The sequence below is a fragment of the Palaemon carinicauda genome, chromosome 17 (assembly GCF_036898095.1).
Source record: "Palaemon carinicauda isolate YSFRI2023 chromosome 17, ASM3689809v2, whole genome shotgun sequence".
Lineage (NCBI taxonomy): Eukaryota > Metazoa > Arthropoda > Malacostraca > Decapoda > Palaemonidae > Palaemon > Palaemon carinicauda.
The window spans coordinates 106997292-107015408 of NC_090741.1; the positions used below are offsets into that span (position 1 = coordinate 106997292).

The 18117-nt window shown below is 36.7% G+C and overlaps 1 protein-coding gene across 1 annotated transcript in view; it reads left to right on the top strand.

The window, feature by feature from the left end:
• The window catches only part of LOC137656893 (putative inorganic phosphate cotransporter), a 61819-nt gene that overhangs the window by 24695 nt on the left and 19007 nt on the right, over window positions 1–18117 (top strand). The window contains exons 6-8 of the mRNA XM_068391275.1: window positions 1015–1241; window positions 9988–10137; window positions 11677–11809. Of these exons, the coding sequence (XP_068247376.1) occupies window positions 1015–1241; window positions 9988–10137; window positions 11677–11809 (510 nt within the window). The remainder of the gene's footprint in view (window positions 1–1014; window positions 1242–9987; window positions 10138–11676; window positions 11810–18117) is intronic.

Here is an 18117-nt window from a genome sequence, read left to right on the forward strand (position 1 = left end):
GTCTACGGAAGGCCACAACTTCCTTAGGTTCAGGTCGTCATCGTCACTCTGAATACGACAGGCGAGCCTTGAGGTAAAAGGTGGAAGAGTATTGCCTTTAGTAGGGGAAGGTAATACTTCCGCTTTCACTGAAGAAAGCCCAGTGGGTGGGCTGAGGTCTCCTTTACCAAGGAATTCCATTAGAGAACCCAGACATGAAGGAATCCAAGGGATACGTAGTAGGTTGAGCAGAGCTGCAAGACAAAGAGGTATAAAACTTCTTCAGCATTAGTTTAGGTGTTACCAGTGCTGATACTGAAGAATCCTTCTTAGGCTTCTTCTTCCTCTTCTTGGGAAACTAAAGAGACAGCCATGATCCACACTCGTCATAATGAGATGATTGTGAACACTCTTGACCTCAGAAAAAAACATGTATGGTGAGGATCAACAGCAGCTTTTGACATAAATCGGCACACTTCCTTCGAGGTTTTCTTGGACACAACAACATGTCTTTGCAATTCTCAATTTAAACTGCAAAGATAAAGAAAAAAAAATTATAACAGCCAAGTCAGAAAAGTAGCAAGAATATGTGTGTACTGCTTGCAGCCAAATTCTAAATCGAATATACAGCTGACCGACAGTCAGGTGAGGCTTACTCAGCACCTCACCACTAATTATAAGTACCTTGTTAAATTCTTAACTGCTGTTCCAGCTTCGCTGATATCATACTTCTATTAAGGGACGATGGTTTGTATTCGTGTAGGAAGAAATATATTATTTATAATGGGGGAATACTTTTACTAAAAAGTCATGAAATTTATCATCAAGCTTCAATGAAGTATAATACCCATGAGTGAAGAAAGAAATAAAAGGCAAAGGAGAAAAAGTACATGTAAATGAATATAATACAATAAATAACATTACTGTATTAGGTTCTGGTTATATACACTGCTATACATATTATAGTTATTCTAAAATATTAAGAGCTCAAAGGCATCCTAAGAATTTGAAAATTAAAACTTCTTTCTTTCCCAGGTAGTTCTATAGGAACCGTGCTTTCGATGGGCCTCGGAGGCCTAATGATAGGATCAAACTTCTTAGGAGGTTGGCCCTCTGTGTTCTATGTGTTCGGTGCTGCTGGGGTTCTCTGGACCATTCCATGGCTATTACTAATTCATAATAGTCCAGACGAACACCCTTCTCTATCTGAATCTGAACTCAGGTTAATCAAAGCACAAGGATCAACCCTCAAGGGGGAAAAGGTAAGAGATTATTTACATAATGTAACTCAGAACACTACTTTGGATATGTTCAACATCATACATGCAAGATAAAACATCCCGTTGTTTATTTAATTGAATTCTTAAAGCACAATAATCGGAATTTCTAAGATAACATTTTTCATTTTTATACTCACTTGATGTTCATATAGCTTCTACTCAAAGCTCCGTTGATGTCTACCACAAAATAAAACTTTCCCATTTTTTACACCTGCTGAATGCCTTTACCTTTGGGAACCACCACATCAACTAGTGGTTGATGGTAACTAACTAGTGGAAGACACGACATACTACCTCTTGCTTTTCAGTTCTCAAAGTCACAAACCTGATAATTAGTCTTTTTTGAATTCGCTGATCACTGGGAGAAAGGGGAGATATGTACAATATATAAACATCAGGTAAGTATAAGATAATAAATTCTATCATTAAACTTCTGTGTGGAAATATATCTAATTCAAGTGTTGGGATTTCCTTTATGGGAGAACCTCCCCACATCAGATATCTATGACCCTATCCTGGGGGACTGGAGCGCCATCATTCCCACACCATCAGGAAGAAACATAGAATGTGGTTCATAAATCATACACACAATTTCAGGTCCAGATAATTTGTGAAATTTATACAATAAACTGGTTTTGTCAGTACCAGTACCACCTCAGTGTTCAGGCGCTATGCCAGGCTTTGAATGGTAAACAGAGTGAGAATGCTTGACAGTAATTAAATGTAAGGACAATAACACAAGACCATGAGGGGTAGTAGTAGTATGTGGAGTTAGATTTATCCTACAGTCTGCCAGTAGGCCTATATTTAGAATGAGGTTCGTTTACATCAACAATATAAATGACCTTATAAATTTACCTGATACAAAGATTTAAATTCAAGAACATGTTGATAAAAAATAAATAAGACACAAATGGGTTGAAAAATCAGATTCTCTCCATCTCCGACTATCATTCTTAAAAATTACACTCATCTTTATACTGTTATCTTTGCAGGTTGCGCATATCTAAAGAAAAACACAAAACAAATGGTTAATCAGAACATAAAACATGAAGGGATTTGACAAATAATCTGAACAACAAGACTTCAATTTGATATTGAGGACATTTCTTATTAGTTTGCTTATGATCCTGGTTACAATTAGTGCACTTTGCAACAGAAATGCAGGTACAATGATGAAGATCAGAACAATTGTCACAGAGCTTGTCGTTGTTACATACCAAAGAGGGGTGTCCAAATCTAATTGAAGCATTGCCAGGATTTCTGCTTGTATAGACAAACTGGTTTTCTCTCCTTTTCGATGCATACATGAGAGGGTAAATAAAGGTTTTCAAAAGTGAAAATAATCATATTAGCTCTGGGAATCTTATGAACCTTCCATCATATTTCTTTAGAGAACATATAAAAATTGCTTCCTCGGTATACTTATATAGGTTCCTGTCAAAAATCATGCATCTTTCATAGCTAGAATTCAAATCTAGTTTGATATCGACCATTAGATTTCCTTCAATTTCTAGGTTAGTTAGCATAACAGACTGGATTTTACATTTTGCACGAATGAAGATGGATTTATTGTCAAATCTAGGAAGATCTCTGTAGCACCCACTTTCTTTTGTAACAGCATGCTAAATTTAAAGTAACAATATTCCTCTTCTCTTGCAGTGGCTATAATCCACATCAGTGCATCGGGCTTTCTTTTTTATATCACTCTTATTTTGGGTTCAACACATTCCTTTTAATACCAGTCGGTATGGCGATATATATCCAGATTTCTAGGAGCTGTATCACACAATGCTCTATTAATCTGATAATTTTAAAAAAATTATTCTTGAAATATTACAGCTGGCATTGAAAGCTTCCTTACGACTGCTTAAGAGGATGCATGCCTCTCACTTGTTATCATCCTCTATGAGATTTATCCTTATTTCACTAATTTCACCGTAGGGTTTAAAATTCCTCTATAAAACTTCATAGTGATAATTTGAAAGTATATCACAGATATGAAGCACCATGAATTCTTAACTTAGTTTCAATATTCTGAATATGGGAAGAGTGGTCCTTTTCAGTGCCTAGACCATCAACAGAATTTTCCTTAATAAAATTGGCAGGTGTCGCCAACAGTGTCAGGGGCTCATCGGGAGGTCCAGGGGTATGGGTAACATTGTCAATGTTATTCATTATTATTCTTGGGAGGGAAAGGAATAATAATAAAAATGAATAAAACAAATATGAAAAAATAAGTTTAAGGAAAAGAAAATTTTAGACTGTCTGACATCCTAAAAGACCACCCCCTTGCCTTCTACGGAGTTAATTGCTCCACCAATGCAACCTGTGAGAGCTGTCTTGAAAATGTCCACTCCCAGCCCTACCATGATGATGTGCTGAGAGCATTTTATAATGCAATTAACCCCACTTTAATCATAGTGGCAGCCAAGCTGGACAGAATACCAAGGGTTCTCTCCCAAAAAAACCCAGCCCACCCCTAGAATCTGAGGACCTATTTTCTACATAAGATAGTTTCACGTGCCAATATGAGAATATTGACACTCCTTTAGTCCAAACATTATAGGGTAGTTAGCAAAAAAAAACTCCACAATCCCAGCAATGGTATCCATTCTCAAAAATCTAGAGAATGAAAAGGGCAAGAGGGGTTGGACAGCAAGGTGGAAGAGAGTTGATAAAATATGAAGGAGGTTGTAGTAATAATATGCAACAGAAAAAGTGAGAGAAATTTTGAGCCAAAATGAGGAAAACCTATTCCCCAGTTCAAAAGCACTCTTGCCTGTCACGAGGCTTCAACCAAAAAATATTATGTATTGAAGCCAAGTGACTTTGTCATGGCATTTTCTTGTTAAAAGATACATGGTTGGAAAAGCAGCCTGGTACTGCATCTCTCCATTTGAGTACCCAGCTCACCCACTGGTTGGTTGAATGGCTCACTAAAAAAATGACTGCCTTAGTCCTGGAGAGAATGAGATCCATAATCTTCCTCTTCAGGTCATCTGAGGGAAGGTGGGGCATCACAAAGTGGACTCGTGCCCCCGACCAATGGTCAATCCGTGATGTAGCCTTGAGGCTAGCCAGAGATACCGATGCCATCGCTATAGATTCAGAAGCTGGAAAAGAGGCCGCCTCATATTTCAGTTTCTCAGCTAAAAACCCCTATTAGCTCCTCTATTGTGTCATTGATTAGCAAAGATGTAGGTGGAGCATCTTCCAGGAAATGGAATCTCTGTTGTCTGGAGAATGTGAGAGGAAGAACCTTATTGGACTGACTAGACTACAGAGAGTGCGTCAGTCCCGTGATCTGTAGATCTACCTCCTTCAGTGCCACCCATGTTAACCTAGACAAAGGCAGTTCGAGATTAGGGTAAGAACCTTGAAAAGCACAGTAATGCAGGTCGCTCTAAGTAAGGCCTCCTTCGATGGGCTCGAATGGCGCTTCTCTAAGCTTGTCAAATTCACTAGTGAATGCCAAGATCTTGATGAATGTCCACTCCATCTCTGGGTTATCTCTCTTAGCAGTCAGAGAAGCCTGATCTGGAGCAACCGAGTCTGAGGGATCCCAACTAGATCCTCCTCCTGGAGGAGGGTTCTGCATGGGAGGAAGGGATTTCCACTGGCTCAGCATAAGACTGATTGGGGCCCAAGACCAAACCGGGATGGTAACCCTCGGTACAGGAAGAGAATTGTGACTGGTCTCCTTGACAGAGTCACTCTCAGAAGACACTCAAAAAGAATGATCATCCTTACTTCCGGGTGATCTTACATTTTATGGGGCAGAATGTTTCCTAGGTTTTCCTCCTTAGAAGGATGGTGCTTAGACCTCATATCCTTGCTGTTAGAATGAAAGTCTAATGCAGCCCAATCCAAAGCTGGAAGAGTACTGTGAGGAGCGAAAGATTCCTTTTGGGAAGTTTTCTTGGATCAAGCTGCATAGGAACCTGAAGCCTTATGAGACGAAACTTGCCTTCTTCGTTTGGAAGAAAGAGGGATCTTCACTATTGATGCCTTAGATGACTTGACCGAGGGAATAAAGGCCAGCAGTCTTCTCTGAAGAAGTTCAGTCTCCATAGGACCAAGATGTTTGGTAGGAGAGGAGCTTTGTTGGGAAGACTGTCCACAACTGGTCTTGACTGATTGAGGTCAAGAAGTGGAAACCACTGTTTCCATTCATGTTGCCTTGAATACAAGGAGTGAGACCAAGACGATCTTCTGCCTAAGTGGGCTCAAGACCATTTATCACCTGATTGCGGTGATCGTGCCAAACGTGAATGTTTTCTCATCGAACGTGTTTGAGAGGAACGTCACTTACAGGATTCATATCACGACCAGGGTGTTCGTGATTGCTTGTCCGAAAGGAACCTGGAAGGGTGATTCTTCCAAGCTGTAGGCTATGCGACTTCCTCTCCTTCTGAGTGAAATCAAGAAGCATCATGGAAATCCAGACCAAAAGATCAGCCACATGGTGATTATGTGTGTGATGATCGTTTTTCGTAAGGAAAATGAACAGAATGGCGAAAAAAGCCCTGTGTGTGATGATCGTTTTTCGTAAGGAGAATGAACAGAATGGCGAAAAAAGCCCAGCTTCTCCTTGCGCTGGACAGGTGATCCGAAGACTCAGAAGAATCATCAGATACTTTTTTCTTCCTCATAACTCTCTTTGCAGGGCGGTCTGTCACTGAAGTATTTTGGGAGCATCCCGAGGCACGAGTGGGACTGGAATCATGACCAGTAATGCTTGGGATCAGTCTCTCAATTTCAATACCTTGACTTTGCAAACAAGTGCCAGAACCTTGCTCCGTGCTTTCTTCCCAAAGGTTGGGGCTTGTTGCACAGTTACTACCCCCACAAAACCATGCAGGAGAATTGTTTTAGGTCTCACAAGACTCCGGATGACCGGTTGTCCTGTGCTTTGGTGACCACCTCTTCTTTGGGTCAGCAAGTGGTGATCATGGATGTGGCAACACCTTCGAAGCAGGAGAAGTAGGCTCAGCTGGAGAAGACAGGAGGGTGGGGCCACTTACTCTCGTTCTCACTCTTCTTCACAATCTATTGACATCACCTTCGCAGCAGGGGATTCTTCCACAGGAACTGAAAGCAAGTTTTCTACTATGGTTCTTTCAATCGATTCCAAATTTTCATTGAATCTTCTAATTTCATCAACTCATATGGTACAATATACCATACCATCCACTAATGAAATACGAGGTTGGTTAAGAGCGCTTACTTTAGAGAGTGGATAGATGTTAAGATAAGATCCAAACTACCAACTTGCTCTTCTACCTCACAATCTAGTTGTCTAAAAGAGTGAATAGGAATGTGAGAATGCAAGGGCTTAGCAGCAGAAGAATTTGAGGTAAATCAAGAATTTGAGGCTCTACGAGACTATCTTGATTTTGTAAGGCACAATGAACATTCAGAACCCTTACTGAATCGAACACTATAACCACTAGACTCAACTTAGGAGTCAGGTTAGGGTTATAAACTAAGCAGGTAAGACCAGAATTGCCGTCTTCAAGAGATGATTCACTGTCTCAATATCAATTAAAAATTTTCATCTAAAACACCTTAATCAGCACATTAGGCCATGAAAACACCAATTCTTAATAGACACCAAAAAGGGCATTATATAGCCTATGATGTAAATTTATAACCATGACTAATCACTTATGATTGATATGAAATTTGGGACATAGGACCTGGTACTAGAACTGGTGAAACTAGATTGCCAAAATAGTCTTTAAAGAATATACCCCCAATCTAATTATAAAATACCTCTGGAAATTTAATAAAAATAAAACTTCCTCTTGCATTCATACTAAGTTACATCGGTTTAAAAATATTCAATAAGATGAAATATCTGAACAGAATTCATTGTGGTAACGAGATCGATATATATGACTGATTGAAGCAACTTCTGTCATTTCTCATAATAATTCGTAATTGCCTTGTCGAATTATTCATATTTAATCAAATCCAAATTAAGATTATGAATTAAAAGGAAATTATTGTTGGTAAATTCCTCCAAAACTCCTGTATTCGAAGATTTTATTTTATTTATAATCGTTAATGTCAAAGAAAACTATTCATGGTGAAAGTTAGAGGACCACTGGTTATTCAATACATTGCTTTAAAAGGGGAAAAGTTCTCTACACTAAATGTAAGCGTATGGTAAACTTTTCTTCCGAAGATAAGTCCTGAGTGAGCATTTCAAGATGGCTCAGAACAAAAAGAAGACAAAACTTATCTCAATTAATGCATTTACTTATCCCACCAAATAAGTTTCAATATACTGCATGCCTCTGAAAGCAAAAAACGAATTCGGAAAAGTTCAGTTAACGCATCTTGCGGCTGAGAAAAATACTCAACGTAAAATTCCCATTGATCTGGGCTCACCGCCAATCAAAACATGAACCTTTAGCTTCCTGAACTTATTTCGAAAATAATCTTTAAATAGTACCCCCATATTAAAGGTAAAAACAGGTTCAACACGATCACATACTTCCTCGGTCATTAGCCAAGATAACGTAAGAAAAAACTAATCGCAAAAAGGCAAAGATGACACTAAATTTTAAATAACTTTACGAACTGAATACTAATCACAGCACTCAGCTGACATAACTTCAAAGAAGAGGGAATATGAGTAAACACCATCTCTCCATACACATAAAAGCAACACTGTAGCCACTAGGAGGTATACACGTTTACGTTACAGAATGTCAGGAAATATTTTAATCCTATTGTGATTTATTAGTTCAAGATGAACAAACAAAATTCATTCTGTATCACTGGACGAAACAGGGATGTTCTATAAGACACCATCGACGAGAAAAACTAGAGTAGGAGGTATTGGGTAGTTTCATGACCATCATCGACTAGTTAGTTGCCATAGTTGTTATTTTCCGTAAGTTAGCATGAAGAGGTTCTTTTAGCACTTGTTGGAGAATTGGTAATGTTTCTTCATCATTGTAAATGTGTTTGTGGTAGCTAAAATCCAGCTGATCACCGCTTAGTTTCCAGTTTTTGAATGTTTTTGGGCAAAATGTTTAAAATTGTATGCTTAAGGTAATCATCTATTCCCTAGTTTGTAATTTGGCTTTCGTAAAGGCCTTCGAGCATGTGATGTCCTTCGGAAATCCCTTTATTGTGGTAAAGAAATTCGTATGATTGGCATCGATTTCAGTACTGTCTTTGACCGTGTTAATCATGAGGCCCTTGTTTTCAAATTCAAACAGTTGGGAGTGGGTGAGTCTTTTCTTAGCATAATTATTGGATTTTTAAGTAACAGATCACAAAAAGTTGTTACTGATGGTCACCATATTGAGTATAGGATGTGATATCTGGTGGTCCTCAGGAGAGTGTTCTTGGCCTATTACTTTTTATACTTTATACACATGACATGTAGTTTGGCCTAGAAAACAAGCTTATTGCATATGCAGATGATGCTACTCTTTGCACCAATTCCATTATCTGAATGTAGATTTGAAGTTACTGAATCCCATGACAGAGATATGGCTAAAATTAGTGTATGGTGCAAATGATAGGGCATGAAGCTGAACCCAAACAAAACTCAAAGTATGATTGTAAGTAGGTCAAAGACTGGCTCTTCAACATCAGGATCTCAGCAATGATAGTTTTTTTTTTTTTTTAAATTCTGTATAACATAAAATTTTAAGTGTGATTCTAGATAACAAATTCTTCAATTGCACAAAAATTGTTTTAGTGAGAAAGTCTTTTAAGATTTTTGGTGATCATTTTATCTTGAAGAAGCGTTTTAATTCTTTCATTCTGCCTTGCTTACATTATTGTTCTTCTGTCTCGTGTTCAGCTGCTATCTCATCATAATTTGTTGGACAAACTTACGGTCTATCAAATTTCGTATTCCTGATCTAGATATTAATATATGTCACCGTCGTCCAGTAATTCGTTATGTACAGTATGTTACATAAGATTTTTCATAATTCTCACAATAATTGCATTCAAATCTTCCAGGGAACTACCATCCTGTTCGTAATACTAGGTATGCAGTTAATTTTAATAATTATGCATTATTTTACATTAAGGCTCAACACTATACAGTATTCTCGAAGTTTTATTCCAGCTATGACCAAGTTGTGGAATGATTTTCCTAATCAGGTTAGGCGCCGATGCAAAGGTTATGCCTCACCCCTGAACCAGAACCAGTAGTTGAAGTAAAAGATGAAATTTGCAGAAAGTGTTTTTATGTTGAACAGGCTGATATAAGTCTCCTTTTACAGTTTATATATAGTATGTAGGAAAATCTAGTTTAATGTGTTTATTGGGCTTAAAATATTTTATCATAATTTTCTATTTATTCTCCTGTAGTTTATTTCTTTCTTTATTTCTTTTCTTCATTAGGATATTTTTCCCTGTTGGAGACCTTGGGCTTATAGCATCCTGCTTTTCCAACTAGGGTTGTAACTACGCTAATATAATAATTATAATAATAATAATAATAATGATAATAATAATAATAATAATAATAATATACCGCTAGATTGTGTTGAAGTTCCCAGAGGTGAGGCGCTTTTTTTTTTTTTTTTTTTTTTGTAGTGGAGAAAACGGGAAAGTTTCATTTTGCGGTAGACGTCAATACAACTTCAGGCAGAAGCAATATGAACACCAGAGGAATTTCATATACATAACTAAAAATTCCTTTCCATATATAGTACAGATATTAATATTTTTCTTTATTTTCTTACAGAGAATCAAAATTCCCTGGGCAAAAATTGCTACATCTCTGCCCTTCTGGTCTCTTGTGGCAGTTGCATGGGGAGGCAACTTCGGGTTTTTCAACCTTCTGACAGAGATACCCACCTATTTAAAAAACATTCAACACTATGGGATAGAGAACGTAAGTTCAAAAACCTATAAACCTAATATTAAGTAAGAGATTTTATTTCAATACTTACCTGGTAGTCATAATGGTTTATCTATTAACGACTAATTTATTGGCTTTTAACATAATATATTTCCTTCCTCTATCTCTCCCATATCCCCCTCCCCTGTGATGTCCAGTAGTTCAAATAGCAGGAGCCACTGGGGGAACACAACTGGTTATTTCATCAGAAGGACCTCCTTAGTTGAAATATTTCTAAAAAAAAATCTTGACATCAATAAAAGGGAGAGAATTGAATTCCTACCAGTATGTGTCGAAATAAGTTTTATTTATAAAATTCTGTTTATCTAAATGAACCTTATCTGGTAGCCATTATGTTTACTCCCACACTTCATTGGAGGTGTGAGATTAGACTTAACTAATTCTAAAAGCAAATAATACACCATCCAACTTTATACATTTAAATTTCTATGATTTCCTTCTATAAAGCTGAATACTTACTTTAGTATTTTATAAAAAATCCTATCTGATTATCATGCTGTTTCCACAAACAAAAGGAGAGAAAACTATGACCTCTTTGCTGTCTAAATTTGAATCCTAACCATACAAAATATACAAGTATTATATTGATTGATTGATTTTGAGTTTTCTGGCATCCTAACATTGAATGTCATTGATGCCATCTCAAGTATCCTGAACCCCACTATTAGTCTAGAGCTCAAACAAGATTAAATTATATATCTTGTGAAAGAGAAATGGTAATTCACTAAGCTGCAATTACACCTACTGTATAATCACTACCTTACGAGCAGGACAATAGCACTTGGTCCAGGAACGTTAGCCAAGAAGAGGACCTAAGTTAACCTGTACTACTATCTAAGATTATGATGCATTTGGCAACCTGAAATTTGGTAGCTGTCAAAAATAAAATAAAAGAAATTCCTTCCGAGAGGGCCATTTGACATATAAGATCCTCAAATTATATAAAGTGGCCACAGATTTTCAAGGTAACCACATCACTGCATAGCAACACTATTCGCCAATTTTCACTGAAAATCTCATTAACTTTTATATCACTTTGAGATATATATATATATATATATATATATATATATATATATATATATGTATATATATCTATATATCGAAATGTAAAAGTGTACGATATTAAGATATTTACATTGTTCGGTACCATGTTACCCAACTCGTGACGGATGAAAGTTTGAGAGGCACTAATCTGAGAAATATCCGGAGCTCAGTTTGATGCGTCCTTCCTTGACTGATAAACATCACCAACAGGCCCCAAGCACCTCTAACTCTCAGGCAAAGCAGAAAGAACCAAGGGAATCTCGAAAAATATGGTTCTGCGCATGTGCCAGGTCCCCACATGGGGTCCACGATACACACGCAAGGTTAAGGACGATGGTTTGTATTCGTGTAGGAACAAAAATATTTTGGAACTGCAAAGTGTTCTAAGTATGATGCAATTAATTTGACATAGTTACTATGTAAGAGAACTTTAGTTTTTTATTAAAAATATTTTTCCCATTACAGAATGGCCTGCTGTCTGCTTTGCCATACATAATATCAGCTATCTTCAGTATCTGCTGGGGCATGTTTGCGAGTTTTCTCCTCGAAAAAAATGCACTCACTATAATCCAAGTTCGCAAGCTATCAAGTAGCGTCGGTAAGTCTTACAGTCCTTACTTAAACTGAAGGTAAAAACACTACATACTATATTGTACTTAGTTGACAGTTACTGTATTATTATTATTATCTTTAATAGCAGTGGAAGTATTAAAAATATGAGAACATTCATATGAGAGTAACATTTGGCACATGTTTTCTGGACATAAAAAGCCTATAGAGTATGTGAAAGTGGAAAAAGTAATAGAAATACAGTACATAATGAGATGCAGATGGTGAAGATAACAGAATTTTAATAATTTAATTGGTTATTTCGATACTAACCTAATGTTCATATTGCTTCTCTTTGGAACCTCGGGTTTATAGCCATTAACCCATAAAATTTGGTCATGTATTTGAACAACAGGTAAGTATAGAAATAACCAATTTTATCACTAAAATTCAGCTTATCTCTATGACCCTCTCCTGATGTTCATTTTGCCGACTCCCATGCTCTAATAGAGGTGAGATACCAGTGAATGAAAGAGATAGGAAAGTATTTATGTCTAAGTACCAAATATGCCCCTTTATAGACTCATTTGTCTAGATAATTGGTAAGAAGACTCTCACACAAAAAGTTTGTAATATGATACTCCAGACTGCTTTAAAAGAATCCTTTGGAAACACTCGATTCCAAATTGATTAATAAAAAAGATTTGATATACATTATACCTATATAAAACCAAAACAAAGTACTTAAACTTATAATTTGTAAAAAACAAAATGGAAAATTATAAAGTAATTCGGCGTGAAATATTAATACTGTAGATTACATCGCCAGCTATCTTAGGGCCTAAAGCCCATCAATCTTGACAAGCAAACCATGATTCCTCAAATTAATGATTAACGGAAAACGATTTGGTACGCCAATGAGATGCCTACAAAACCCTTTCCAAACGAAGATTTTAACAAAAATTAAGAGATATAACTGCGCTTTTAATATCAAGAACCTAAACCGTGCTAGGCGGTATATCTTAGCAATACATGTTTGCCAACGGTTATACTTGTATAAGTGGATGAGCAACTTGGTGGAGTAATGAGAACTTTGGGTGTGGAGGAAATGGCCCCCTAAATCTCGATAGTCACTAGCAGCAGGGTGACGGATGGGGTTTAAGGCAATGGAAACACTGTCTCTTTGGCTTTTACTCCTGATGCCTGGTGGTTGATCTTATTAGAATTAGTATGGACCGGCAGGGATCACTGCCTTAGTTAAGTAGGCACTGCCCATCACAAGGAAATGGCTATCCTTTGATGTATATAGCCAATGAATCCCCTATGGTTTTAGTCAGTCATGGAAAGAGAAGATGAAAGAATGGTCCCCGGTTTATAAATACTAAAGAAAAATTGAGAATAGGTAATTGGAATATTAGAACCATGAAGAAGATTGGGAAGTTACAGCAAGTGGAGAGTGAATTTATGAAATATAGTTTGGATATCTTGGCCCAAGTGAAACACGTTCTAAGGGGATTGGTAAAGAAACTTTAGACCAAGGCAATATATATATATATATATATATATATATATATATATATATATATATATATATATATATACTGTATATATATATGTATATGTATGTATATATATGATAAATTTTGCACATTTTTACGTGTTTTTCATATTCAAATAAGCCATATATATTTTTGATACATTAATGTCTGGATTCTCTTAACGACCTCGGGATCAGAGCCCCAGGCGAAATCACACAAAGACAAGAGCTTGGCTCCGGCCGGGAATCGAACCCTGGTCGGCAAGCTTGTATAGACAGTGGCCAAGTGGCTTAGTCACTGTCTATACAAGCTTGCCGACCAGGGTTCGATTCCCGGCCGGAGCCAAGCTCTTGTCTTTGTGTGATTTCGCCTGGGGCTCTGATCCCGAGGTCGTTAAGAGAATCCAGACATTAATGTATCAAAAATATATATGGCTTATTTGAGGATGTATATATATATATATATATATATATATATATATATATATATATATATACAGTATATATATATATATATATATATATATATATATATATATATATATATATATATATATATATATATATATATATATATCTACTAAGGAAGATCAGATGAAGTTGGAAGAGGAGTAGGAATGATGATGACACCAAGGACAGGAACGGCATTAACCGAGTGGGGAGCTGTAAATAGTAGATCATTACCAACAAAGTTCAAATCAAAGCAGTGCAACACGAGTATTATAGTTTGCTATGCCCCAACAAATGATTCCCCTGAATACAGGAAAGATGAATACTATGAAGAACTGCAGAGTGTAATAGATGATATCCCAGAGAGAGATATGAAAATTATGATTGGCGACTTCAATGCTAAAGTTGGAAAGAATAATCAAGGGATAGAGAATGTGATGAGTGTCGAGGGTCTTGGCGAAGTTGCAAATGAAAATGGAGCACATTTCATAAGTTTCTGTTCAGCAAACAGTCTTGCCATTGGAGGTACTCTTTTTCAAGACAAGAACATCCACAAGTAAATGTGGGCTTCCCCTTGTTGCAATTACAAAAATCAAATAGATCCCATTGTCATTAATAAAGAGAGAAGGAGGACACTGAGAAATGTAAGCTATAGAGGTGCAGATAATGGTAGTGATCACCAGCTCCTTATTGCCACACTGAAATTAAAACTGAAAGCACCCAACAGAAAGATAAATAGAATATAAAGGTTTGATACAACTAAACTTTTAGAAGAAGAGCACAGAGAAACATTTACAATGTAAGAATCGATTTGCAGTCTTAGAGACTTCAAAAGACCAAGAGTAGACAATAAATGAAGAATGGAGTGATATTGAAAACATATCAGTCCGTTGGTAGAGAAGTCTTGAGACACGCAATTACAAGGAGAAAACCATGGATATCAAATTATACTTGGGCTACTATAGAAAAGAGACATAAACAGAAATTGATTGTTGAAAGTTTTCAAGAAATGAATGAAAATTACAACGTAGAGTATGCTAAGTATTTCAGTATTGATAGTGGGGTCAAAAGAAAAGCTAGGAATGACTGGAGAGAATATTTAGACAGTAGAGCAGATAGAGCTGACAAAGCTATGAATTCAGGAAGTGGCTATGGTGTAAGAATTGCTCGTAGAATTATTAATGAAATCTCTATGGGGGCAAAGAAGAAGAAGCATATACTCATCAAAAAGAGAGATGGATCTGTTATAACAACAGAAGATGAAGAAAGACATCCTTTGATGGAACAATAGTGAGGTTATGAATATGAGATATGAAGGAAATAATTTGATTGATATACCTAGAGCTGATGAAGCCCTTGATGTGTCCATGAATGAATTCAGCGTTTGAACTTGAAGCTATCATCAAAACACTAAAGAGAGGGAAAGCCTCTGGATACGGTGGAATAACTGCTGAGATAATAATGGCCGAAAATGAAGTGACTCCCCGACTGCTTACAAGATTATTTTGTAGAATGTGGCTTTGAGGCAAAACCTGATGAATGGGAGTTAGGAGTGTTGGTGAAAATGACAAAAAAAAAAAAAAAAGGATACCTGACTGATTGCAATAATTACAGAGGCATAACACTTACGTCAGTTGTTATGAAAATATATAGTATGCTTATTCTAAAGATTGATGAAAAGCTGAGAGATGAACAAGCAGGATTTAGAAAATGTAAAAGTCCACTTTTGATGGCCATTTGTTGGAAAAAAAAAAGCCTTTGATAGTGTGCACCGGCCGATTTTGTGGAGTCCACCTATATTACGGAGTTCCTACTTTAAATATGTAAATTTGATTAAGTCTGTTCATGAGCATAGCAAGTGCAAAGTTAATGAATTTTCAGTGAACAGCTGAGTACTCTAAGGGAATGTGTTGTCACTCATGTTGTTTATCCGCATCATGGATTTTTTATGCGTAGAACAGTCTGAGATGGCGGAGAAGGATTGGACTGGATTGATAATAGGAATTTAGCAGACCTAAAGTATGCTCATGATGCTGTCCTTGTTGGCAGAACACCACATGATTTGCAATGCTTGCTTACCAGACTGCATGAAATATCACACGAGGTTGGGCTGAAGATAAATAGAGGAAAGACAGAGATGATGAGAACGAAGAATGCAATGGAGGATGGAATATCATTGGAAGGAGAAAGGATTAATGAGGTAGAATGATTTACGTATTTAGGAACTATAATCTCCAATACAGGGTCTTTAGAATTACAGTTTAGTGAAAGATTGAAAAAAGCAAATCAGACAACAGCTAGGTTAAGTAAAATTTGGAAATCAAATCGCCTGAAATTACACATAAAAATCAGACTATATATCAGTTTAGTGAGATCGGTGTTATTCTATGGACATGAGTCATGGTATAACAATGAAACAATCTCTAATAGATTTAGTCGATTTGAGAACAAAGCCCTCAGAAGGATATTGGGAGTTGAATGGCAGGACAGGATTAGAAATAAAACTATAAGAGAGACTACTCATATGTGGATAAGATCACGATGTGGGGTAGATGGAGATGGTTTGGGCATGCTCTTCCCACTCCCCAAGAGAGATTAGTTAACCATACGTTCAGTTGGGCTCCACAAGGCACTAGAAGAGTTGGAAAACCCTTACCTACATGGCTGAGGATCATGAAGCGCAAAGTAGGAGATGATGAATGGAGAAGTATTGAATTAAAAGTGCAAAATAGAGACGACTGGCGAAATCTAACCAAGGCCCTTGGCGTCAAATAGGTGTAGGAGATGATGACGACGATGATGAAACCTTCAAGGTTTTCATGAGACTTGGATCCAATATTTTGGGGGCTTCTTCTGTGACAGTCTTTACTATTATTATTAATATTATTATTATAATTATTATTCTTTTTTATTAACACTTGCTAAGCTACAACCCTAGTTGCTAAAGCAGGATGCTATAAGCCCAGGAGCTCCAACAGGGAAAATAGCCCAGTGAGGAAAGGAAAGAAGGAAATAAGAGAAGTAATTAACAATTAAAATGAAATATTCTAAGAGCAGTAATAACATAAAAATAAATATTTTCAACATAAACTATAAAAACTTTAGTAAAAGAAGAGGAAGAGAAATTAGATAGAATAGTGTGCCCGAATATACCCTCAAGCAAGAGAACTCTAACCCAAGACAGTGAACACCATGGTACAGAACCTATGGCACTGCCCAAGACAAGAGAACAATGGTTTGATTTTCCTAGAAGAGCTGCTTACCATAGCTAAAGAGTCTCTTCTACCCTTACCAAGAGGGAAGTGGCCACTGTTGCAGTAGTTAACCCCTTGGATCAAGAAGAATTGCTTGGTAATCTCAGTGTTGTTAGGTGTATGAGGACAGAGCAGAATCTGTAAAGAATAGGCCAGACTATTCGGTGTATGTGTAGGCAAAGGGAAAGTGAACCGTAACCAGAGAAAAGTGCCCAATGTAATACTATTTGGCCAGTCAAAGGACCACATAACTCTCTAGCAGTAGTATCTCAATGGGTGGCTGTTGCCCTGGCCAACCTACTACCTATAAAATGACATGGAACTTTTAGTCAATGAAAGAGTGGGTACCCTAACACTCTTCTATTCATAGTTTTTCCTAAATAATACTAAACAGCTCTTACTAAACAAATGAATTTATCTTCTGATGCTATGTCCTTATTCATTACTAAAAACGGCATGTGAAAAAGGGATAAAATCATCTTATGTTCCCTAAATCCAACCTTAAATGATAGGACTTACAGTTCACTTGTGAGTTTAGAAGAAACCTGCTAAAAAAAAAAAAAAAAGTCGTGAGATCTTTAAGTGAAAGATTTTCCAACGATTCAAATTTCGATATTTTTAAAAACTGTAAAACCACATCTAAATTCCAATAAATAGATCTGACTATAGGGGGCCCTTCAATACCAAAAGCCCTAAATACATCTACTATATTTCTTGAAATGAAGGGATTTAATTCCAAATGCTCGAGTGCAGAATTAAGCAGATTCCTTAAGAGCTACTATAGAAAGTTAATTATCTTAAAAAAGAGAAAGTATAAATTCTCGTCATCGATATACTCCTAGATTTGCACCAATCAAAATAGACATTCCATGGCCTTTGATGCAGAATAGGGGTAGAATATCATTAATAGGCTGTGTTAGGCAATCTAGATGGCTACAAAAAACTTTGTTTCTGGGGATATGGTACAGTCTCCAGGCAGTCCAATGTAGCATGGATGGGTTTGTGTGAATCACCTCTTTTAAATTTGTTGTCTAATTAAATTGGTTTCACACAGCAAACTTTTCGGAATCTTTAACAAAAGTGACCAAAGATCTAAGAGTACTTTCCCATGTGGCC